At 43.8% G+C, this 25506-nt stretch overlaps 1 protein-coding gene across 1 annotated transcript in view; it reads left to right on the plus strand.

Moving 5' to 3' along the window:
* The window catches only part of Sap-r (prosaposin), a 52428-nt gene that overhangs the window by 19560 nt on the left and 7362 nt on the right, over positions 1-25506 (plus strand). The window contains exons 21-30 of the mRNA XM_084588485.1: positions 5284-5387; positions 6733-6898; positions 9429-9535; positions 10662-10827; positions 14415-14539; positions 16708-16873; positions 19583-19695; positions 19783-19948; positions 23208-23290; positions 23376-23556. Coding sequence (XP_084444611.1) covers positions 5284-5387; positions 6733-6898; positions 9429-9535; positions 10662-10827; positions 14415-14539; positions 16708-16873; positions 19583-19695; positions 19783-19948; positions 23208-23290; positions 23376-23556 — 1377 coding nt within the window. The remainder of the gene's footprint in view (positions 1-5283; positions 5388-6732; positions 6899-9428; positions 9536-10661; positions 10828-14414; positions 14540-16707; positions 16874-19582; positions 19696-19782; positions 19949-23207; positions 23291-23375; positions 23557-25506) is intronic.

Here is a 25506-nt window from a genome sequence, read left to right on the forward strand (position 1 = left end):
TTGGACCGTTTAGTCAGGTTCAGCATGGGCGAATAAATTGAGACCGTTTTCTGTAGAGGCTGGTTCTTAACTTGCAGCAAAATCATTAAAAGCTCTGTATGTAAAGTGCATACTGTTGGGTCTGGCTGAAGCTGAAACGTGCATGGGGGCGTTACAAAAAAATCATTAGCCACCCACCTGTTTAGCACAATTTTTTTTTCTCCTATAATTTAGGAAGCTTCCTAAGTGACATTTTTATTCTTAGCCGCATAGTTGGCATTTCAAACGTCCCTTGTGATCAGGACATCTGCACTGTTTCTGCGCAGATTTCATTTTGAATAGACGAGACCTCTCAAATCGGGCAGCGGGAGCTGATGCAGGTGCGACTGTGATATTCATTCAGTGCTTGTTTATTTATAAAGTAATATGGGCGATAAGTCCAAGCAGTGTGGGCGTAAAAGTAATTAAAACCGCAAAAAAAAAAAGGCAACATTTCAAAGGGCATCATTAAATAGCACCACTTCTTCAAGCCTTGTGGGGCAGTAATTTTATTACCTGATTCCAATCTATTATATTGCACATGTGGAAAAAAGGAAAACTTTTCGGTTTTATTGAATATAGGGGTTAGAGAACCAGAGTGGTGTTATTGAGTTTGTCTAGTTGATAACTGTCAAGTTTGAGGGATCCAGGCCAAGTTTATTATGTGGAAAGAAGCTGCTGAGGGTTGTAAGTAAGCTCCCTAAAATTGAAGACTTGCCCAGAGTGAGAGCTCACTTTCAGCGAGAGTGAGCACTTGCAGGGACACAGCGCTGTGTGCATTTCACATGGTGGCGGCACTGTTTCACCATTTTCAGTCTATGGGCAGTTTCAAGTGTAGCTCATCTTTAATGCATAGTAGTAGCATCGCATGTAAATGGCAGGCACATTTTGTGTTAGTTTCATCTCTATTACTGGCACGAAGTTTGCTGTGTTGCAGTAGGGGAGCTTCATTGCGGCTCTTCAGTTGCTTCACTTATCCTCAGTATAGTTTTTCTCTGTGAACATAGTCTATAACGTATTGCAGTGTCATTGATTTTCGGCAGAAAAGATTGGCGCTGTTGTTGCGCTCTGCAAGCACTTCACCGCAACTGCTTCGGCAGTGCAGCATCTTGTGATTCATTCACTCTTATGCTATCTTAAGTAGTACAACTATGCATCGTTTGAAGAATCATATCGAAGAAGAATCTTTTTCTTTTTTTTTTTTTCTTTAAGTGGTTAAGTGTAGTGCTGATGATTGTCCTGAATTAAGCTTTACATAACGTGCATACCTTCGAAAATAGAAGGTTGTACAGTTGCTGTCATAACTTAGTGGTAGAGCACTACAATGTAAAACCTTGTTACTTTAGATGCCATTAATTCAGAGTGAAAATTTGGATAATTTAACTAGGAGCGCAGTCCCAGCCAATGCCCATGTACTTAGGCGGGCTTGCTCCTGTAAATTCTGATGGAGGGAGTCATATCGAGGTATGGCCCACGAAGCCAGAAATCGAACAGACTTTCTCGAACCTGAATTGCACGCAACACTGATGCACACTGTGGCAGCTATAACAGTAGTAGGAAGTTCACCATTGCCAAAATAAGCCCAGTGGCATAGCTTGTTTCGCTTCTCTTTAATTCACGCCATCTCGCCATTGCCATGGGGCGCACACATCGTCCAGTCGAGCCATTTTAAACGCTGCTTTTGAGCATCACGTCTTAAGTTTTATTTTAGGATGGTGTTAAGCCGTTCTAACGCCTACGAATATTTAGCTCTCTTGCATGCACATGCTTCCTCTGCTCGTACAGTGCGCAGGATGTTTCACCTTGTAGTCCTTTCGGTGAAACATCCTCGAAAAATGACGTGGCCATTTGTGAAAGGTCACTACTGCTATTGGATTGCATTGCAAAAAAAAGGACCATGGAGAAACATGTGCTTTTGGAGCAGTTCACGACATTCCCGACATGTGTGCAAACGAAACCGCAAAATATTGTTGGCGCCTAATTTTGAATCTGAAATTCATTGGCAACCACGTTGCTGTCGCTCATTGGGTAAAATTGCTGTAATGCAAATGGTTTTCACTAGTCCTTTAGGAGCTATTCGAGCTTTCGTAAAATTTGAACATTTTCCTGATTTCTTGAAGGCCAAATTAATTAGATTTTTACTGTATGTGTAACTTGCAAACATTGGGTTGAATAGCACCGGTGGCATATATTTATATATATATAATATATAAATTATTATTATTTTTTTTTTGTGAAGTTATCTCCTATCTAGCATAATGATGCAATTTGTTCCCCTTCAAATTGAATGCTATGAAAAAGAAACTTTCGCCATGGTTTCCTTTGTCTTGATGGCTGTTGTGTTTTGTACATATACCGGGGGATTTTTTTTTTTTTTTTTTTTTTCTGTTAAGATTTGTATTTCAGAAACTGAGAGAGACCTTGTTGCGGTCTCTGCAAGTAAATTGTACAGCAAGGCGGACTTTATGTGCGTTATAAAGCTTAATGATTAGGTGATTAATTAAATAAATGTAATCAATTTTGTTTTAGTGTTTTTGATTCTAAGGGGCAATATTACATTCGGTCGAAGAATGCATTTCCTCTTTAAAATTTGTTAATTGCAATGTGGCTTGAAATCAAAAGCAAAAAATGCACATTAAATTGCCTCTTGGAACCGAAAATGAAAGCTTATTAGTTAACTTTAGTTCATCTAATCATTAAGCTCTACAACACCCATATGTTCGCCTTGCTGTACAGCCTACTTGCACATACTGAACTCGGGTATCTCTGAGTTTTCAAAATACAAATTTGCAATTGGTAATATCGCCTGTATGGATGCGTGTTCCTATATGCTTGAAATAGCACTTTCTAGCATTTTCAGAAATCCCTAAACGAGAAGGGAAGGAAGTATGGCTAGACATAAGAAATATTTACTCGTGTATTAGTGCGACCCTGCTCTTATCAAACTGTGGCTATTACAGGCGAACCCGGTTATATCGAACCCGGATATATCGAATTTTGGTTATATCGAACTCACAAAATATCCCCTTGAAAATCCCATGTAAAAGTATAGGAAAGCCGCGTCATATATCGAACTCAATTTCACCGGTCGTTCGATATATCGAACTCTGCACCACGCACTGGAAAGTGTGCCTTCCCGAAAGACTATCGCATCACCCTTGGCTGTTTGCCGCGTGACGTTTTCAAGCCACGCGCGGAAGGAATGAGAGGGGATAGTTTGGCGACGGCTGGTCTGGGCAGCGCCGCGCCCATTCCCCAAAGGCGCGTGCATCTGCAGTTGTCGTTTCCCGCACACCAACACATGACGTTTGCAAGCCATGTGCGTGGGTGTGCCCATTCTTTTTCCGAGCTCTCTCTCTCCTTCAGCACGCGCAACGCATGCGCCAAGCCAGCTCGGCCCGTTTTCAGACAGACGTCCGACGCTTTCTCCAGCGTGTGTTGCGAACCCTCTGCGTGCGGCGGCGCGGCGGTGGACGTGGCTATGACGCCTGCAAATGTTAAGAAGCGACAGCTCTCTGTTTCTTTTTTTTTTTTTTTGCGAGAGTTATTCTTTCTTATCGTTGTGCTGTACGCGCGGCGTAGCTTAAGATATGGCGGCTGCGGACGTTAAGAAGCGGCAGGGTTTTTTTTTTTTTTTTTTTTTTTTTTTTTTTTTGCGGGGATGTTTATTTTATTCATTTATTTTTTTTTATCGTTTATACCTGCATGTATGAATCGGCGAAAGTGCGCGGTCAGCTGCTGCGATCATGACGCCCGCCCCAAGCGCGGCGTGATAAATCGAACCAGGCTAGGCTAGTGCAATCAAGCCATCACGGGCACTCTGCCAAGTTCGCTCCCCGCCACCGCAGGAGCTATCAAAAGATAAATGCGCCCCGACGTTATCGCTGCGCAGCATCTTGGCACGCTGCCACTGAGCTGTGGATGAGACGACTGAAATGGACTGACGCGTGCCATCGACATGCAAGCGAAAATGCTGGCGATTTTTGCCGCCGCGGCGACACGGAAACCTTGTTTTGAGCTGCCGCGGTGGCTCGAGCGGCGAGAGGGACGCAGTTCCAACAAGTTTGAAAATTTTTGCTCTGTTGCTGCCGCTCGTCGCTGAGATCGCTCAGTCGCTTGCCTGTGAGCGAGCTGGCCTTAACGCATTTTTTTATTTTTTTTCAAATTCTCGGGTGCAAAAGTGGAGGGTGGGTTCATTATGCGAGTGGGTTGATTACGCGACCAATACGGTATCGTTTTTTCGCATCGTAAGTGCCGTCACAAGCCGATTTCTATATATCGAATTATCGATATATCGAACTATTTCGCGATCCCCTTCGAGTTCGATATATCGAGTTCGGTATTAAGAAGAAAGTGAGGCAGTCACTTTCTAGCCATAAGTGGTATGTTTCAGTTTTTACCAAGTTAATAGTATAGTTGATTGTAGTACTATTAAGGGTGCTGCAATTTGAACTACTAGTAGCGTGGTCCCTGCTAATGCCCATATCAGGCTATGGCGATGGACACTTGTTAACCACTCGCCATTGTTCAAGTTAATTTGGGTGGGCTCCCGTGGAGAGGCCATGTTGAGACATAACTGCTACGACAGTCATTGCAGCAACAGGCATGACAATGTTTGGGGTGTTGCCATTGCTGGGCCGGGAAGTTGTCTCGTTGCAGGATTTCATTCTTGGAGCTTGTCACCAGACTGCAGCGACAGTGGCTATTAGCCACGCATTTGTCTGTGTGAGAGCGACCGCTAAGTGCCACCCGAGCCGAGCTAGGCACAGTTTCAGATTCAGATTGATGCGTCTTTGGTTTATATATTTTTTTTCTTGGAAGGCATCCTACCTTCGCATTTTTTCATTGCCTTCATCCTTGCAGTGCTTTTCGTTCTTTCAGTGCTTCAAAAGAGCATGCTTGTCATTTGTGCAGTCTCCCCCCTCGTGCTGCGCTGCTATTATTACATCGTAGAACTTGACTTGTCGCATCATTTTGGAGCAGTTCTGCCTAGGCACTCCAAATACGTATCGAGCCTGTAGTAAAGTGTACGTCTAAACTATGAAAATGTCGTTGCCAAATGGTTTTCATGTTTGAAGCAAGTAATTATTTCCAGAGTTTGCACTAAATAAATTTACTTCGATTCGAAGGCCTTTTGGCATTCTTTAGGGGACCATTCAGTGGTTTAGACGTTTTTACTGGGGTCCTCTTTATTAGCAAAGTTTTGCTGTAAATGACTGCCTTAATCCTTGTGCAGTGATTTGTGTTTGCTTGTTACCATTTCAGCAAATGTATCTGTGCCTCCCAGAAAAGTGTCGGATGACAAATGTGACCTGTGTATGGTCGTGGTCAAGTTTGTCTACGATCAGATCAAGGACGAGAAAACTGAGGTCAGTTCTGTCAGTGTTGTTTACACCCTTGGGTATTGGCATTGCATTAGTTTCCTATTAGTGCCCAGCTAAAAAAGGCCTTGATTCACTTCCACTAGAATTGTACTTGATGGTATGAAAAAATATGCAATTTTGAATGGAAAGAGTAAGCTTTCATTTCTGCTGGTCAAATTCAGGTTATCCTGTTCGGATGAATTATTCGGCTTGGTGCTAGTTTAGTTTTCTGACAGAGTGCAGAAAGAGAGAAATCTGGCTAAGGTAAACCATTTTAACTTCTGCAGAGTAGTTGTCATTTGCAATGGGCACACGCAAAAAGGCAAAGTAGTGGTCTGTTGTAGCTGGAGTCTGCACATTCTGCTCTGTAGAGTAAGTGGTGCGGAAGTACGGGGACTGCAATCAACTGTTGGTCGCACATACTCGCACCGGATGCACTGCAACGTTAAGAAAATAGATTGTTGTGGTGCTTAATTGAAAATGTTGATGAGGTAAACACATTTTTCCCGGCTTTTACAGTGAACCTTTCTTAGAGCATTTAAAATTTAAGAGAAAAATTAAGAAGGAGATTTAATAAATCAAATATGGTATTATATCACTTTTGAGCTGGAGGTGCATATTGAAGTTTTCAGTATGCTGGCGGGCTTTATTTTGCTGCCCAAGCTCTGCCGTGTCACCAAATCCACCCAAGGAGAGTGCACAAGCTTTCAGCACACCGTTAGGCTGATAAAAAAAGTGCTCAAAGCTTTTTTTTTTTTTGTTTGAAAGACAAGTACTTCATGCTTAGTGATGCCTTACTGTTTGTGGCCATAGTCAGCATACATTTGGACCTTTACATATTAGTACATTTATTTTAGGGATGATGACCAGCGGCTCTGAAAATGTGATCATAGCCAGAAGGGCTTTGAGGTAAATTCTGTTATCGGTCTCTAGGATCTCCTCTGACATATAAGCCTGTTTTTGCTCAGTATTGGCCTGTACCAAGTGTGTTGCCTGTGCGGGAGGAATCTCTTCAAAGGCAGGGAATGACCCGATAATGCTGCGTAAAAGAAGCTGTAAATCAAGCTGCATTCACTCCCAGTACATGGTAATGCACATTACTGACTTTTCAAGTGGCGGTATGTTGCTGTTTGAAGGGATGGCAAGATGGATTGCTTGTAGCACGATGCTTGCTTGCTTGGTGAATACGTATTGAAATTATTAATTGGAGCACTGAGACAGATTTCATAAGGGCATTAAATGGTGAAAAAATTGTATACATCCATGTGGCCTCTCTTTCGTGCCATTTTCTTGAATTTCTTTTTTTCTTGTTGTTTGAGGTCTAAGCCTGTATCGTCTTTCTTTTTTCAAGGAGAGGATAAAGCAGGCACTGGACCAAGTGTGCAGCTTGCTTCCCGACTCGCTGCAGCAGAAGTGTGTCAACATGGTCAACACCTATTATGACATGCTGGTCAACCTCCTTCTCCAGGAGCTAGTTCCAGAACAGGTGTGCCAGGAACTGGGCTTGTGCTCTTCTGGTAAGGGCTGCTTTCCTAGCATTGTGGCAGCTGTTATAACTTAAGCGACTTGAGTGCTATCCTGTACGAAAATTTCTGGCTCAAAAGCGGTGCTTTATTTCTGTACACCTGTAAGCGTGCCCTACTCAATGGCACTTTCATCTATATGTGAGGAGTATTTTTTGGCTTCTGGTGGAACATGGTATCTTTCCAGCAACCATCTTGAAAAGCTTTTTCTTGTCAGTTTTAACGCATCCGGCTCTAGTGCTTTTGCCAGTCGTCCCTGAAGGGTCTTGTTACTCCAGGAGGAGACGATGTTCTTTAATTGTTGTGTTTTGTTGTCATTGTTGTGCTACAAATGCATTTAATGTGCCATTGAAGCCATTGTCATTCGACTGAAGTGCTAGTCTTGTGCTTTTACACAAGGATTTCAATGGCTTTCAGTGTACTTTCTACTCAAGGTGATGGAGCAGATCAAAGCAAATCTTTATTGAACATCATTGATGCTGAAGGGCACTGTCAAAAAGCCCAAGCAAATCTTTATTCAACATCATTGATGTTGGAGGGCACTGTCAAAAAGCCCGTTAGTGGCCGAGACATCCAAGAATTACGAGTGCATTTCAAACGCGAACGTCTGCCTCCTTGTGTGCAGTGTCACGCGCCATAATTTGGAAAAGAAAAACAATTTGTAAATAACTGCCTTAAATCAAATTCCAGCACAAATTTGCCTAGTTACTTGCTTGCTGTGACAGTTATTTTCGGTCTCTACCTTTTGTCCTCAGTTTTGGGAGTCTACAACAGCAGCTCTAAAGAAACAGTGATGCCTTGATAATGGGAAAAATTTCTCTGGTTCTGCAATTTCTCATCCAAATTTGACCAGTTAATTGGAAGTGACAGCCTGTACCAGTCTGGTAAATTCTAAGCTCAGAATACTACTTGTGAATGGGCCCAATCTCTCTTTTGCCTGAAATCGGTGAAGCAGTGGCCCCTTAGAGCTGGGAAGCGTCACTCTCCATGTAAAAAAACGGTCTTGTATGGCTTTCAAACTGCTGAGGCTCTTCTGCTTTGGAGAAAAAGGGCTTCGTTGCAATGCTGCTACCCATGAATTTAGATATCAAAAAGTAGCATGTTGGTGTGCTTCGTCAAGGCACGGCCGGACCAAAGGCACGTGTTTGTCGCTCCCTCTTCAGCCCAGCCATGGTCAAGGCGGCGTCTAGTGAAGGTGATGGCATCGAGGGACCTCCCACTTGTAGCTAGCAGTGGCATTGTGTGCGTCCTGCGATGCAACCATTCCTTTTACAAGTCTGTGGAGAGTTGACTGAGCAACATTGATCTGCACAGTGCCATTTAGATAGTTAAGATAGTTTACCGGCATCTCAATTACTTAATGTACCGTCGCATACAAGTCTACCTTTCTCAAAAAAAAAAAAAAAAAAAGAAAAAACTGCTCGGAATTGAGGGGGTTGACTTATATCTAATTAGATAATCTTTACTTCCATCACGTTACAGAAAAAAAAAAAAAGCTGAAAATACGAGCGCAGCATGGGGAGGTGACCTATTTGTGGTATCGAAGGTAGTTTTGCAGATAAATGGTATTTTCAGCGGAACGCATGGGGCTCCATGCATTGAAAAAGTATTCATTTGTATGCAAACCGTCTCTGCTGGAAGAAACTTTAATTTTGTATAGTTTAGCTGTCTCATTTGCGCTGACAGTCGCTTTGAATGAGTGGTAGGTAGCACGAGAGCGACTTTTGATAATCTCCAGGGCGTGCATTGTGCCAGAACTTGGAACTACAGGACTGTTTGCGGTTCAATTTTCAGCAAGTCAGTCGGGCCGGGGGTGAGTGCAGAAGGCAGCATGAACTGTTTTATGTTTGGTCTTTATTCGGTATTTTATAGTAAACAGCGGATATGGCGCATGCACAAAATGGACGAACGGACAAATTCATGTGCACACAGTGCGATGACCATCTAGTGTTGCCACACAAATGAAAAAGAGATGAATGTTCTTTAAAAAAAAGTTTTAACACCTAGGCCGTCAATCATAAATTGCTTTTAGCTAAAAAGAATTCTGTTGCCACCCCACTGGGGAATGCCTCAATTTCCCCCCACAGTCTATCATAGAGGTTGGTTACTCAAAACTGGGGCACTGTTTGTTTAAAGCTTTAACGTTTTGAAGAAGGCTGTGTGCATTACAATGCTTTTCTTCAGCCCTCTTCAGAAGCTGTTACCAAATTTGCTGGTACCAAGTGGTTTGAGTCATCTGTTGCAGCACAAGGATTTGCTTCAGAGAGTTTTGAAAGTACTATTGACAGGTCTGCTCAGCTTGGGTGGAAAACTTTTTCAGAAAGCACAGGCTAGGATAATTTTTGATGAGGAGGCTTGAACTTGAAGTGAAAAGAGTGAAGACACACCTTGCACCTTTTTCATGTTTTGAATTCTAGAAGGCAACCTCTCTGTTCATTACTCCCCTCTCATTTTCTTCCTTTCTTGCTCTTTCTTTAACATTTTTGTGACTGCTTTCTCTCTTTTTTTTCTCTTGCTTTTACAGCACCAGGAAAATCTACAGGAACCCAGCTGCCCACCTCTGAAGAATGCCCTCTGTGTGAAATAATTGTCAAGCTCATTTACAATGAACTGAAAGACCAGAGAACTGAGGTGTGTATAGAGGGGCCTTTTATCTTTTCAATAGCAAATTCCCGGCTGGTAATGTTAGCATGCAGCATTCACTTTTAGCAGCAGGTGTGTAGTGGCAAGTGTATTCGCAGCAAAATCGAAGTTTAAATTCGCTAGGCATGCAGTTTGCACTTTCTTCTCAATACTTTGAAAGTCAATTCTAAAAAAAAAAAAAAAGAGGGAGAGAGAACTGGAGCATTAAGTTTCGCTGCTTTTTTTATACTCTGAACACGCAAGCGAAAAAGCACTAGAACAAAGTTAAAAGGCCAGATGACTACAAGTCATGAACGGGAGTTTTGTGTCCTCTCAAAGCCCTCTTTTAGGGGAATACTGATGTACAAACTGTTCATGTGCGAAAATGCAATGGCAGGCCAAAAAACACAACACACACAACAAATATTTTTATTTCAGAGCTGCATATAATTTTAAGCTAGCTGGTATAGCTGTTGAGTAATTACAATTAACACCCTCATAAAGCGGTCGCAGAGACTTTAAATAAAAATGAGGAAGTGCATAAACGTTTGATGTTGGCTTGTTCACTAAGGTTGTTACGTGCAATAAAGCTATCAGTTTCTTCTTAAGGTGTCTGGTAGTTCTAGAAGTGGATTAAAAGTTACCATATGTATGTATATGAGAGTTGTTTTTAAAAGTATCAGTTTTGCAGTGTACAGATTTTTATTTGAAATCTTGGGAAAGATACATTGGCATGGTCTGTGTAGGTGGGATTGTACAGCAAGGGGGAGGAGTGGTAGAGCTTAATAAATAGACGAATAACTGAAATTAAAGGGATTGTTAAAAGATTATTTGCTAAGGCCAGAAAAGCACACAAACGACTGAAAAAAGCACACAATGGGGGCCCGCCCTGTTTGGTTCATGGCTACAGTAGATTTGTGATGAGGCAGTTCTCATGTTTCTAATGTTGTCAGTATGCTTGTTTGTAATACTACATAAATGTCTAAAAGTTAAATAATGCGGTTGTAGGCTTCCATCTTGATTCATTCAGTTGTTACGTTTGATTGTATCTAGTATGGGCAAGTCTTCCCTAAACAACTCCCTTCAGTGAGCAAGATGTGGTGTTTTCTTTCAAGTGCGGTGTTTCTACTTCCAGCAAGAGATAAAGGACATGCTCGACAAAGTCTGCTCCCTGTTGCCAACTTCAATGGAACAGCGCTGCACAAACACTGTCAACACATACTTTGACCTGCTGGTGACCCTGATCACGCAAGGAATGACCCCGGAACAAGTCTGCCAAGAGATTGGTCTTTGTCCACCTGGTGAGAAGTAGATATTACTTGTCAAACTACCCCCACTGTCTGGTTACTCTTTGGCACCCATGACATACTGCCCCATGTCAGTGGCTTTGTCCTCTTCTGTCGCGGCATGAGACACAAATAAGATTACTAGTTTCCCGCGGTTTTGCGAAAAAATTGGTATTTGGGTATTTTTCGTGGAATTTTTGCGTTAGAAGCTATGGTTCTCTTTTTTGATGCTATTGTTGTTACGGACATCAGTAGGAATGACAGTATAATGTAAAAATGACTATTCTACCTTATTTGTATGAATACAGCACAATGGAGGGAACTAGAGGGCTCGTGAGGAATTTAAATAAAAATATTGCGATTATACAATCTCAAAGTGTTCAGGACAATCATAGGAGAGGGTCCGCCAAGGAAACTCTAATAGCCCTCTAAAATGTATAAGCAGATAGGTCGGTATTATTTAAGAGACATTGCTTCAGATGCACGCACCGCAATCGAGTGAAGCCAACCTGTGACCCTTTAATGCTCCTATGCCCCCATGCTACAGCAGCTGCCGTCACCGCTGTGCAACCACCACTACTGTGTTTCCAGCTACCAGTCATGCATCCATTGGTTGTTCTTTGCTTTCCTTACTCAGCACAACTCTGTCGGTGCCTTATCTTTCTCATCAACTTGTCCACCATCTTTCCAAGTCCACAGCCACACTCTTTGGGGCGAAGTGCATGGCATGCAGCCGCAAAGTTATTACAACTCTGGCTTCTCCTAATGGCTTTCAGAAAAGCCTGGTGCTGAAGGTTGCTCTAGTTACGCAGAAGAGCTCTGAAAAAAAAAAAAAATTCTCTGACAGTTTTGAATAGAATGTGAGGTGCATTGTGAAATGCAATATGACGTCTCCCGCAGAATTTTGCTGGTTCTTTTTTCTTAGTCTACACATTTTTCACAAATTCTCGGTTCTCTGTCCACGGAATTTGCAATTTTCCGCCTATAATCGTGGCAAATGGTAGCGTGAAATCAGAATTGGAGCACGACGCATTGGCATCGGAAAACAATGAACTGGTGATGCCAGCAAACCAAAAGCTCATGAAATTGTCACAGCTAGTTGTGGATGTGTTAGATGTGGAGCTCTGTAAATAAAGAGCAAACATTCTTATTTGCTTTTACTGGTTTACAGCCCTCGGCTGTGAGTATGCTAGTACAGCCTGAACATGCTTTATGGCATAAGGCCCTGTGCGTTGTTCAGGCCAAGATATTGACTCTTTTTTTATTTTTTTTCTCCCCCCCCCCCCCCCCCCCCCTTTCTTAAGACTTGAAGATTGGTGGGGTGTGGGGGCTGTAAATCTTGGAAGAGTCCTGAAGTTAGAATTTTAAAAATGTGCATGCTGTCATTAAAATGAAGTAACAATGCTAGCGGAAGCTCGATGCTCATATGATGCATTGATTTCCTAATGTAATAGGTTCAGTATTCAATTGCTATTACAGTTGAATCCCGCTATAACGAAATTCACGGTGCACGAAAAAAAATTCATTCTCGCGGAACTTCGTTATCGCAAAAATTTGACGTGAAACGCAGAAAGAATTGCCCAAGCAGCAGCAAAGGCGTTTAATGCCAAAAATCTGTAAGCTTGGTTTGCTTACGCTTCACGGCGAGCAACGCCGTCACGCGATTTTCGCACTCGGTCAGCAAACCCATTGCAACATCGTCGTCTCGGACAGCAACGAAATTCCTGATGACATCAAAAGCGTCCATCACCTGTACGGCGGTTGCCGCAGCCGGCGCTTCCTGTACGTCGTCGTCTTCTTCATCGGAAGAGTCCTTATCATTCCGGGCAGCTTTTATGATCTGCTCATCACTCACATCTTCGTGAACAACACAAGCGTCAGCGCCGATGTATTCGTCGAGCTCGAGATTAGGCGGCACGGTTCCTATGTATTTCTCCCAGCATTTTCCAGGCGGCCGCGATCCCCGGAGCCGGTGACGCCTCTTCGTCGTCGTCTGTAACGCCTGGTGTTAGGCCAGCAGAGTGTACGGGTCGACCTTCGGCAAATCCGGCGTGCCTGAAACAGTTCACAATTACTGAGCGCCCCAGTGTGCTCCAGGCAGCAGACATAATCTGCAGTGCCACGTACAAGTCCACCTTCGTGTCTCGGCCGGTTTCAGTGTTAAAAAGCAGCCGCTGAATTAACCTCCCGCGGTAAGCGCGCTTCAGGCTAAGAATCACGCCCTGATCGAGAGGCTGTAAGACAGACGTGCAATTGGGAGGGAAAAACCTCAGCTCCGTGTTAGTGAGCTTGACTTCGTCGGAGTGATGCGCTGAACAATTGTCCAAAAGCAAGCAAACTTTACGGCCCTGCCGCTTCATGTCGCGGTCGAATGCCATCATCCACTCGGTGAAAATAGCGCGGGTCATCCATGACTTGTTGTTCGCCTTGTACTGCACAGGTAGGCTACGAGTTCCCTTAAAACAGCGCAGCTTGGCACTTTTGCCCATGACTAACGGCGGACGCTTGTCCGAGCCATCCATGTTTGTGCAAAGCAGCACTGTGATGCGTTTTTTGCTGTGTTTGCCGCCGTGACAGCGCTGCCCCTTGAAGTCGAGCGTCCTAGCTGGCAACATCTCGTAGAATAGCCCGGTCTCGTCGGCGTTGTAAATGTCTGCAGGCGCGAAGTTGCTTAAAATTCCGGCCATGTTACTCGCCTTCCAAGCAGCTGCTCCGTCCACGTCTGCTGACATTGACTCGCCGCACAACACTTTTCCAACGATGTTATGGCGGGCCTTGAAACGGTTTAGCCAGCCAATGCTGGCTTTAAAATCATCAATGCCAAGTAGGCATGCATAGTTCAAGGCTTTCTGCTGGACGATGCTTCCGGACAGGGGGACGTTGCTGGCTCGTGCTTCCACAAACCACGCATGCACTGCTTTGTCCAACTCTTCATGGAGGGGCCGCGTCACCTTTTTGTGCTTCGAGGATGTGCCTGAAGCAAGTGCCATTCTCACGCTGTCCTTATTGCCTAGAATCGTTGACAGCGAACTTGCAGGAATTCCGAAGTCTTCAGCAATTGCCGCTTTCTTCCTTCCGCTTTCTGCTTGGGCGATTATTTGAGCTCTTTGCTCAAGGGAAAGAGTTTTGCGTTTTTTCACTTGCGTTGCCATCGTGTCCTGCGGATGAAAACTCGTCGTTGTCGAAGAGAAAGGCAGCGAGTGAACAACGCGACCACGACACAAAGCCAAAATGGCGGAACTGCAATCACGTGATTTCATGCTTAATGTGGCTTTGGATTTGACTTGGACTTCTCGCCAATAAAACTAGTTTCGGTTTCGATTTTGAACGCGAAAATTTCGTTGAAGCGGAAACGCTCTGCAAAAATGGTTCGTTGTGCAGAGAAATTTAGGCCATTAATTCTTATAGGATACTCGCGGGGAATAAAAAATTATTCGTTGTCGCGGAAATTTCGTTGTGGCGGTATTCGTTGTGGCGGGATTCAACTGTAATGGGCATTGAACGCCAGTATTGGCAGTTTAATGAAGGGGCCATCTTGGTAGCCAAGTGTGCTCCTATTGCTGTCTAGTGTGGTTTCTCTGATATGTCATCTGCTACTTCAGGAAAGGAATCCAAGCTACCATCATATGCAAGGATTCCTCCCAAGAAGGCTTCAGATGAGGAGTGTGACATCTGCAAGGTCGTTGTGCAGTTTGTCTACAATGAGCTCAAGGACAAGAAAACAGAGGTTGGTTACCCCGCTTTGTTTTTGGGAATTTCTGTTGTTGGTTATCCTCGTTTTCTGAACTTTTTTTTTTTTTTTTAGTATATCAATTGTAGCGGTTGTATTAATCTGCCATCTTGAACAGTTGCAGTGCAGTTGAATACCAGTACGATGGAATTCAAAGGTAACCATGAAAACTTCCTAGCTATCATAGTTTTTGAATTCATTCAGACAGATTCAGGCATTTATTCAGGCATATTGCCTGGGCTGTGGCAGACTCTACTTCCTCTCGGGTATCTGTTTAGCTGTTGTGGAAGAACCAGTACGAAGCAGTTTAAACCCCTTAAGAGGGGAGGCTACCTTTGAATACCAACTTTGTTGTTTCTTGAGATAATTGAATGAAATTTTCAGGGTAGACTCATGGCACAGCCATTTGAATAACTGCAAAGTTTCATGGAGCTGCGCACATTGGTACTCAAGTTAGAGAAGTATATCAGAATGGTTCACATGGGTTCCTTGTACCATGCCTGGTGAACTTGCAAAATGTGTTGGCACTATGAAATTCATTATGAAGGTACCTGAATAGGTACCACAGGGCAAGACAGAGCCCTTTTTTTTTAATTTCCCTGCCAAAAAATTTTAGCAGTGCATTGAGGTTACTGCCACTAATTGGACTTGCATTAGCCTAATTTTGATTGTTTATTATAAATTCCAGACTCAATAATTTGAAAAAAAACGAGCTTGTCTTGCCCTCGGAAATTTATTCAGGCACACAATAAAAAAAACCAGGTGGAAATCCAATTAGCGGTTCCAGAAATACTGCGGGAATAAGCAACCATACCATGAAAAAAATTCATTCTGAGAAAATGGCCCTTGAAGTTTAAAACAGCGTTTTCAAGTCTAAAGTTTGTTTTTCACTGCAGCACGTTGTGCCTCCACCTCCCCGATTCCCTCGGAAAGTGCATTTTCATGCGAACAGCGGACGACGCTGACGACGCATTATCGCTTGCGATGACAGGCGCGATACGGGAGGCAGAGATCGCCGAGGTTGATATGGTCGGTACAGCAGGCACGCTTCAAACGCCGGCTCCTTACGTTGACGCGAAAGATACGCAGTTGGAAGTGGCAGCGCAGTCGGTCTAGTAGTGATGTACCAGAAGCAGCACTAATAGAAGCGTCTCTGCGCCCGTTGGCAACGCCCTTCGCTAACTTCGCGATTCGGACGGCATTCACAGAACGACGACGTATGCAGTGTTTTGAACTTCTTAGCGCGCATCGTGGCCGACCGTGCGATAATCCACAAAGTGCACATAACCGTTCAAAACACGCCACCAGAATTCGTAACGAGTGATGATCACTGCAATCTCAAAATGGTGAAACGTGAAGCGATTCAGCGAGCGCACAAAGAACGCCAGCTCAGTAGGCAGCCGGAGCAGACGACGCGCCGGGGAGGGGGCCACCGTGTCAGCGCGCGCAGCAGCCAATAGCAGTCGCGCGATCCCCCGCGTTCTCACGGAGCGCGCGCTTTGTCCAATCACAGCCCGAATTCGAGACGCGGGAAGCTCAACAATCCCTGTGAGGCCCCCAATCACAAGCGAGCCATGCTTCTGCTACGCTGCGGACGCCGCCGGCGAAGGCAATATAGAAAAGGGCAAGCATTCACAAACAAAACAAGACCAAGATGGCGGCGCTCGGTTCAGCGGCAGAGAAATGGCGCGCGCGCGAAGTTTGGGTACTTTTGCCGTTCGCTCGTGACTCTGGGGCTGCCGCGCCCAGTTGTATATTTAATTTAAAGCAGTTCCACGATGAATTAGGCGTTTATAATTATAGGAAAGGTAGTTTATAACATATACAGCCGAGATATGTACTTTTTGAAAAGCAGACGTTTTCGCGATTCTTTTACTTTCAAAGCCCGCGTCCCCCCTTAATCATGCTTTCAGCCACAGAAGGTGGGAGTTTCATGTTACAGTGCATTCACTAGAGCTCCTTTTTAACAAATTTATCATGTGTGCACGATATGAGCTTGTGCTTACATAGAGTGTAGATGTTCACGTTTTTTGCTTGTGGGACAGTTGTAACAGCCGGTTATGTTGTTGGCTTACTGGAGTTGAATGTGTGCTCAACTGTATGATATAAAATGTTACAAAAATAGGTATACAATAGAGCAATTTTTTCTATTTTATAATGTTCAGGAGGAGGTGAAACAGATGCTGGACAAAGTGTGCTCACTCCTGCCGGACTCGCTGCAGCAGACGTGCGTCAACACAGTAAACACCTACTACGACCAGCTTGTAGACCTCATAGTGCAGGGATTCACTCCAGAGCAGATCTGCCAAGAGCTCGGCCTCTGCACTTCTGGTGAGCTCTTGGAAATTTTTTTACCTGGAAATTTTCATGTCTTCTCCGGTATAAAGTATTACTTGTAAATTATTTAGTAACTAATGCATCCCATGCTGCCTTATGTCCTGTTTAGATGAGATAGTCTGCATTTGCTTAGGTTTAGTGTAAAGCTGTAAAGCAAGGCTCAAATTCAGAGACAGGTTGTACTAAAGCCTAGACGCATGTACTATTCCCTGATGCTGCAGTGTATCCAGCTCACTGTTAGTGCAAGGCTATATGAAGTACTAAATGTTGGCTAGGCACGAAATATAAGTGTGTCCGTAAGGAAGTGCTGGCAGTCCGATCAAGGTAGTGGGTTTAGCCATCCTCCTCCAGTCTTCTTTATTATATAATGCATGGGTAAATATTGAGGCGGAATACTTCTGTTTTTAATTGTAGACCACTGCGAAGTAGTTGATAGGGGCAAACTCAGTTCTGAAAAAACAAAAAACCTATTTGATGTCAGTCTGAGTAATTTTTGAAGGTTGCTTGTATGTCAAGGCGACATTGTTGGATCTCTAACAGACGTACGAACACAGCAAAGCTTATTTACGCAGTGAAATAATTTCTTAAGGCAGTTTCTTAAAATGTAGGTGTATCTTTTAAGGGGGGACGAGGGTCTTAAAACTAACTTTTTTAGTTATGGCTAGAATCTCACGAAACTTTGCACACAGATGTGGTTTTCTCTACTGATTTCAAAAATGTAATCAGAATTGAGCTGGTGGTCTTAGATCAAAAGTTATGTAACAAAGTCCAGAGCATAATTAGTGAATTTCTTGCGCAACTTTAATGAACTTTCTCATTGGCTATCAATCTATGTAATTAAAAGCAACGAAATGCAGTCTTCCCATACCCGATGACATCCTTCGTTTTTCTCAAAAAGGCGCATCATCCTCACATATTATGCTGAGAGTAAAAGGCTGCATTATTTGACACGAACTCATTAAGCTAATCCCAAATTGACATTTATCCATTGCCTAAACTAAAAAATTAAAAATGTCATCGGGTACTTCATTTCTCTCTGAAGAAAATGGTACTAAAGTTATTTATGTGAACTGAAAAGAAGTTATCAAAACCCTGCGTAAGACTGTAGAGATTGACAAAAAGTATGAAACTGAGAAAACTGCATTTGAAGTTTGACCATATATTATAACTTGAACAATCAGTAGCCTCACTTGATATTTCTCACCAAAAATATCATGCTCTTCCCTTTTCCAAAACTGTCTTTGGATTTTGAATGTGTCAACTAAAACTGAAGCTATCACCCTTACCCATGGCCAAGGTAGTGTATGCCATTAGGAAATCGGCAAAAGTTTTTGACATTCAATATTATTTTAATGCAATTTGCAAAAATCTCGATAGAGTGATGTAAGTGTTGGATCACCCCCTGATCTTTTCAGTATGACTGCAGTGATGCTAAATTTGTCATTGTCACTTGGTGACAATGTAGAGAAAAAGCACAGTAAGGCTGAGTGCAGTGCCCAGAAACAGCACTGAGAAAAACGTATTTGCATTTTGAGACAACCTTTAGCTTTTGCTACACTGCAGCTATGTTAATCTAAATGGAATTGTTGTGAGGCTTTGTTCTTTATGAGAAAGGCTATATACTGAATATATAACAGTACTCTCCCCAAATACTGGTAAAAGCTTGTCACAAAGTCTAAATATACCGCCACTAGAACCAGCGTGAGAAGCTTCATTTACCACTTCATATGCCTGTGGCAGTGCCCTTCAAGGCAAACAAATACTCCAAATTCCGATAAAACGGTCTTGCAATATTAATAAACTTGCACAAAGTTTAAGGCTAAAACACAGCGGCATACTAGAATGACCTAATAAATTGGCTAATGTTCCAGAATGAAACTTTGCTACTTTGTTGTACAGTGCATGCAGGGCCCGCACGCGGAGTCCCTTGCTGGAGCTAAAGCTCGAACTTCCACACCCCTTGAGCGCAGCGACGCGATTACTTAGGCAATCTGCAAAAAAAAGAAGAGAGAGAAAGAAACATGAAACCGTTCGCGGAATTCGCGGGTGAGGAACGCGGGCAACGGCGCGATGTCAGGATCGCCTGTCGTCTGAAGCGACGCGATAAAAAAGCAACGAAGTGGTAGCGTCGGTGGGGACCGCGAGTATCAGCTGAACAGTGCAATCTACCGATGCTATCTTGGATGCCTCCGAACCGCTCGCAAACGATTATATGCCGCCGGACGTGCTGCAGCTAGGTCGAGAACACGCCGCACGACCCTGTCAGCGCGCCGCCGTACTCGTCCTTCGATGCGCACTCGCTAGGCACTTTCGTTTTCAATACACTCCTGATATGGCTACGTCCAACGTTTTTCTCAAAATCTATTTTTCCAGTTTAAGACCCGCGTCCCCCCTTAAATGACCATATTTCCAAAGTGATGCTTCTTCGTGATGTTCTTTGCTGTAGCAATGCTGGTAATGCTAGTAAGCTTTGAGAGGACTTAAAAGGGTTTGCTCCACACAAAGCTCACAACTTGCTCATATGTCTGGGCAGGGGTCATTGTGAAATCTGAGTACAATTTACTGCAGAAACTTTTAAATGTGTCAAATTTTTGTGGGCTACTTTTAAGCTACTTTTGTTTGTGAGCGAAGCTAACAGCTGAAATGAATGAAGTTTCTGGGTGCACATACACGTACCTGATGGTTCACAATTTATTTCTCTAGCACGGAAGCCCACTGCTACCCGACCTACCAAGGTAGCCGACGATCAGACATGCACTTACTGCACGACGGTTGTGCAGTACGTGTACGATGCCCTTACCGATCAAAAAACGGAGGTGGGTGTGCATTGCTCAAGCGTAAAGTATCCAGAAATTATTTGCAGCGCTAATTGAAATATGTTCTTGCTTTGTTCCATCCCATAGGAGGAGATTAAGGCAGCACTGGATACAGCTTGTTTGCTGTTTGAAGGTGATGCACGAAAAGAGTGCATAAACATGGTCAACACTTATTTTGAGATTATTGTATCCCTCATACTGAAGGACTTCACTCCTCAGCAGATCTGCCAGACAATTGGGCTCTGCCCATCTGGTGAGTATTTGGTTGGTTTTTGCAAGTTTCCAGGCAGTGCAGTGCTGTGGATTTTTGTTTTTATTTTTGAATGCAGCACTCTGACTGTGTGTGAGTTGGTTCGTGGTTTAATGGTTGTCACCTGCAAAAGCAACACTGGGCTGTGAAGCACACTTCAGTGTGGTGCTTGGGGTTAATTTCAATCATCAGGGGCTTAGAGTGCGCTGAAATCTTGCTCCACAAGTGCTTTTACACTCCACCTGCATGAGCTTCTGTGGCTGTACAGTCTCCAAACGATTTTTCGGACTCTGCAGAACTCGAGAAATGGTCTGAATAATAGAAAAGTTGGGGAAAGATCCATAAATATGAAACATTAAAAAAAATTTTCTTTCGAAATATTGGCTTTGAAGACCACAAACTTCGCCGCTCCTAATGTTTTGTTTACCGTATTTACCCAATTCCAACCCACACCTTTTTTCGGGCTAAATATATCTTAAATCACATGCGCGTTAGATTCAGGTACAAATTGAAACTGCCACATAGCTTCCCATTGTCATCGCCATTATACGATGTGGGCGCTCACGTGTTGCTGGCAACCATAGGAGCATGTTTGCTTGTCATTTTCTGCGCCGCAGGAGCCATTTGCAACCGATGTAGTGCTTGTCATTCCTCTTGGTGAGCGTGGCACAAAAGAATTCATGGGACGAACCGCCTCGCCTCGCTTTTGCTACGCTTATGGTGCGAGTTGCAAGCTAGCGTCGTCCGCAGCACGACTGTGGTGTTCTCCGGCAGCCTCTCCTTACGATATCGTTTTTGAGAATGGATGCAGCAGCCATGAAGACACGTCGTGTCCACCATGAGAATAGCTTTAAGCGTAAAGTTATTCTGCACGCAGAAAAGAGTGGCAATAGGCATGCAGCTCATCATTTTGGTGTGCCAGAGACTTGTGCTCGCGACTGGCGAAGACTGAAAACTTCAGTCTTTGAGGTCAAAACGTCAAGCAAAGGCCGCCACTGTCCACAAGCGGGGAGGTTTGCCCGACCTTGAAGGTGAGCTGGCCGACTTCACGAAGCAGCTACGTGTGCATCGCATGCCTATCACCACCGAGGTGCTCAAGGTGTAGGCCCTTGAGCTTGCGCATAATCGAGGCCTCTCAAGAAGCCAGTTCAAAGCAAGCCAGAATTGGATAACAAAATTCATGAAGCGCAAACGATTTTCACTTCGTAGATGGACTGGTGTGTGCCAGAAACTGCTGGAGGCTTTCGAAGAAAAGCTGATTTCCTTTCAGCGCTACGTCCTATCGTTGCGACACAGCAACGCATATCAACTTGGGCAGTCCAGGAATGCTGACCAGGAACGCTGACCAAACTGCTGTCTATTTTGATATGCCCGCCAATACAGTGGAGTCGACTGGGGCGAAACAAGTTTGAGTGCTTACGTCCGGCAACGAGAAGACCCGGGTAACCGCAATGTTGGCCTGCACTGCAGATGATAGCAAGTTGGCTCCTTTTCTTATTTTCAAGCGCAAGACACTCCCCATGTCTGCGAACTTACTGCGAGGCATTATAGTGTGTGCCAACGAGAAAGGTTGGATGGACACGGATCTCGTCATAGACTGGATTGACTGTGTGTGGCACAAGGGGCCAGGTGCTAGCTTGGGGCTCCGCTCTATGCTTGTTCTGGACGCTTTCAAGTGCCACTTAGACCAGCGTGTCAAAGACAAGCTTGCAGCTTGCCAGACGGACCTTGTGGTGATACCGGGTGGTATGACTTCATAGCTATAGCCACTAGATGTATGTATCAATTAGCCCGTGAAAGATTGAATGCGGGCAGTGTACAGTCAGTGGCTAATGAATGGCTGCCACACTTTCACAGCCAGTAATAGGCTGAAGCGTGCCTCAATCAAGGAAATGGCCAGGTGGGTGGCTGAAGCTTGGCTTGGAATTTCATCAGGTATGGTTGTGAAGGCATTCAAGAAATGCACAATTTCTAATGCCTTGGACGACACTGAAGACGAGATGTTGTGGTCGAAGAGTGAGAAGGAGATGTCTGAGAGTGACAGTGAATAAGTTTGGGTGAATAAATTGCCTGTTCCAACCTGAAAATGTAGAAATGGTTACACATTTTTTTCGTTTGTGGAAATCTCATTCACGTTAGAAGCGGGGGGCTTGCAGTTTTTTTTTTTTTTTTTTTCGGTCCCCGAACTTGGGCACGCGTTAGAATCTGAGTTCACGATTTGTTTGTTTTTTGTCGTAAATTGGGTGCGCGTTAGAATTGGAGGCACGTTGGAATTGGGTAAATACGGTATATGTCTTTAATAAGGGGTTATAGCATAGCACGATCCGCTAGTGTGATTTGCTTCTGCGCACCGCCTGTGCACACGCGCTAGTATGGTCCGATACAGTGGATGTGGCCACTAGTGTCACATCCGCCAGTGAGGGCGCGCTGATTGATCCCAACGCAGGCATGCATGCTGCCTGGAAGTATCAACTCGCTTAAGGCGATCGCCGCATGCACAGTGGCACTGTGAAAAAGTTGATCGTGCTAAGCTATAACCACTAGAACCCTCCAGTTAAATATCTCTGCCAGTCGTGCTTTCGTCATGCCCATTCCACTTCCTTTCATGACTGTCATGCTTATGCTGAGAAAAAATGCATGTGCCACACTAAGCAATAACTCTTTCCATGGGTAACAACGGTTGCAAAGACTGCAAGATGGGTCTCGCATTGAAGTGTGTACTGCTCTTGCCACTGCCTCAAATGGCAACGATGAACAGAGCCAAGTTAGTGCGAGGGACTCTGCTTAAATCCAAGATGGCATCTTTCATGGTCGTGCAAAACCGGTTGGTTGTGACACCAATGCCTACTCGTGTCTGTATCATACCAAAAAAATAAGCCTTCGGCCAAAAAACTGTCTCCACTGTGTTGGTGGCACCATCTTTAGTCTGAAAGATCGAACTTTTGGATTTCAGAGTCCTAAATGCTTCATGAAAATGCACACATTCCTTTGTGGCATATCGCTGTTCTTGAAAGAAGTCCGAGAAATTAGTGGGATGCTGTTTCTACACTAGCAGCTGGCCATTGAAGCACTGAAAAAAGTGTTCATGATTATGCACGGCCTGTAATGGATTTAATTTGTGTTGTACTCATTAACAGAGATCAAGTCTTGCTTGTGGCATGTGCTGTGTACAGACTAGTTAATTTATGCATGAAGCTCCAGTAAGGTTTTTTTTTTCTCTTTAATGAGGCCATTGAAAAGAGCCCCCGATTTTCTTTTCCAGCTCCAGGAGGAGACCTGGAGTGCACTCTTTGCCAGTATGCTCTGCACTTCATCCAGAATGAACTTGTGGACAATGCCACTGAGGTGATTGTGCCTCTTCTGCTGGTCTTTGCTGATTTGGCTTTATGCTTGCGTTGCCGCACATTGAATTTATTTTGCCTCTCAACAGAGCCAGGTAGAAGCCATCCTTGAGCACTTCTGTGCCAAGTTGCCAGACGAGCTGGCTAACGAATGCAAGGCATTTGTGGATGAGTATGGGCCAGCCATAATGGTGCTGATTGCTCAGGAGATTGACCCCAGCATAGTATGTGTGGCTATCAAGGCCTGCCCCAAGGATGGGCTGAAGAAACGTGAGTATTTCGTGTCTACTGTTTCTGATAGTGTTTTCAGTTTCCTAGTTAATTTCCAGTTCATTTTTTAGTGACCTAAAAAAGATTTACCGTCTGTTTCTGTTTTCAAATGTGAACAATGGCAACCGTGAAAAGACCGCTCTTTGTGTGCAAGAACACGCCCCTTTTTATTGGATAACTTGTACCTCTGAAAGAAGCTTGGTAATTTAGTGAAGATGCAGGAACGGTTGACAAGAAATGGCAGGACATTTACATAACCGCTGTTTCAGGTGAATGGTTATCAGTTCTGGCTGAAGTCTAAACCATATCACGACGGGTAAAAATTGTGCTCTTTCTGCCCATGCATAATCATCATCATCATTTATTAACCCTTAAGGGCCCCTGTTGGGGTATTACATAAGGGGGGAAGCATAAACAGAAATAGGTACAGAGCAAAGTTCAATATAAATACAAGATAACACAAAACATAAAAAGAAGCAAAGGACGCGCTAGTCATGAACAAGGGTTATAAACATCGCCTTAGTACCAAGAGCATTACATTCGTTGGCGAGAAGTTTTGGCAGCAGGGTGAGAACACAGTGGGTAATGAAATGAAAAAGGTCCAGTATAAGAAAAAAAAAAATTTTTTTACATGAACATAACGTAAAACAGGAGGAAAATCGTAAGAAATGAAACCCACTTTTAAGGGATGCCAATGACTCGTAAAGAGCAAGTAAGTGGAACTACAAGAGAAACACCTGGTTCTCTACCTTAGAGCAGCCTCTGCATGTCTGCGAATGGAAAGTAATTGGCAGAGAGAGTTGAGAAGACGCTAGATGCGGCTGGATATGATGATCCCGGTATGACTTACTTCATGCTACAATTGCGGTCACATTACATTCGGACAAATTAAGGTAGACTTTAGGGCAGGAAACAGGATCAAGAACAAATACACACGCGCACGCACGCACGCATACGTGCACGCGCACACATACGTGCACGCACACACACGCACGCACACACGCAGTAAAACCTCGTTACAAGAGACACTTAAGGGGCCCCGAAAAAGACCTCTTGTAACCAAAAATTCTTGCCAACACACATGTACAGCAGTTTAGATTCCCTTATCTCTTAACTGAATTCTGTTCCATATCAGTGTCCTTTTTTGTTGTAATATATGTCAGGAACTGAGGAGTACCTCCTCTTGATTGGGAAGTCAAAATGTCCTTATTGTTTCAGCCACTGTCATCACATTTCTGTGTGGCTGAAAGAACAGGGATATTTTGACTTCCCAGTCAAGAGGAGGCACTCCTTCTTGGTTCCTAACACATTGCAAAAAAGGAAAGGGCACTGGTATGGAACAGAATTTAGATAAAGAAATCTAAACTGCTACACATATTAGTTGGTACGAGTCAGCTGCATGGCATGAGCGTACCTGGGTTAACTGTCTCTTATAAACGGTGAAGAAGTTACTTTAGGGACCTGAAAAAATTGCCCTTAGTAACATGGTGTCTCTTGTAACCATGTCTCTTGTATGCAATGTTGTTAACATGGCAAATATAGGAACACCAATCAAACCATTTTCAAGCGTCTCTTATAACCAAATGTCTCTTGTAACGAGATTTTACTTTTTACTGTATATATGGGAATAAAACATGGGGAATAAGGCTGAAGTGCACAAAATCTGGGTAAATGCTCACTAACAAAAGTAGCTCAAGAATGATTTTCCTGTTACAAATATTTATAGGATGGCTGCTTCCAATCTTAATCATCACGCACCACTAATTTTTCAAGAGAGCTGTAGAAAGGATTACCATACAGTATCAGATTAGTATGAAGATAAGTGTGGAGTTCCCGTGTGGCTGTCTCCTCATCGATGCATGTTAGAGGCGTCGTCATTAAAACGACTCCTAGTTACTAGACTATACAGCGAGTCATTCTTCCTGCATGTCTCTGGCCATTCTAAACAGC

The sequence above is a fragment of the Amblyomma maculatum genome, chromosome 1 (genome assembly GCF_055883805.1).
Source record: "Amblyomma maculatum isolate TAMU_Amacu chromosome 1, ASM5588380v1, whole genome shotgun sequence".
In the NCBI taxonomy this organism is placed as follows: Eukaryota; Metazoa; Arthropoda; class Arachnida; order Ixodida; family Ixodidae; genus Amblyomma; species Amblyomma maculatum.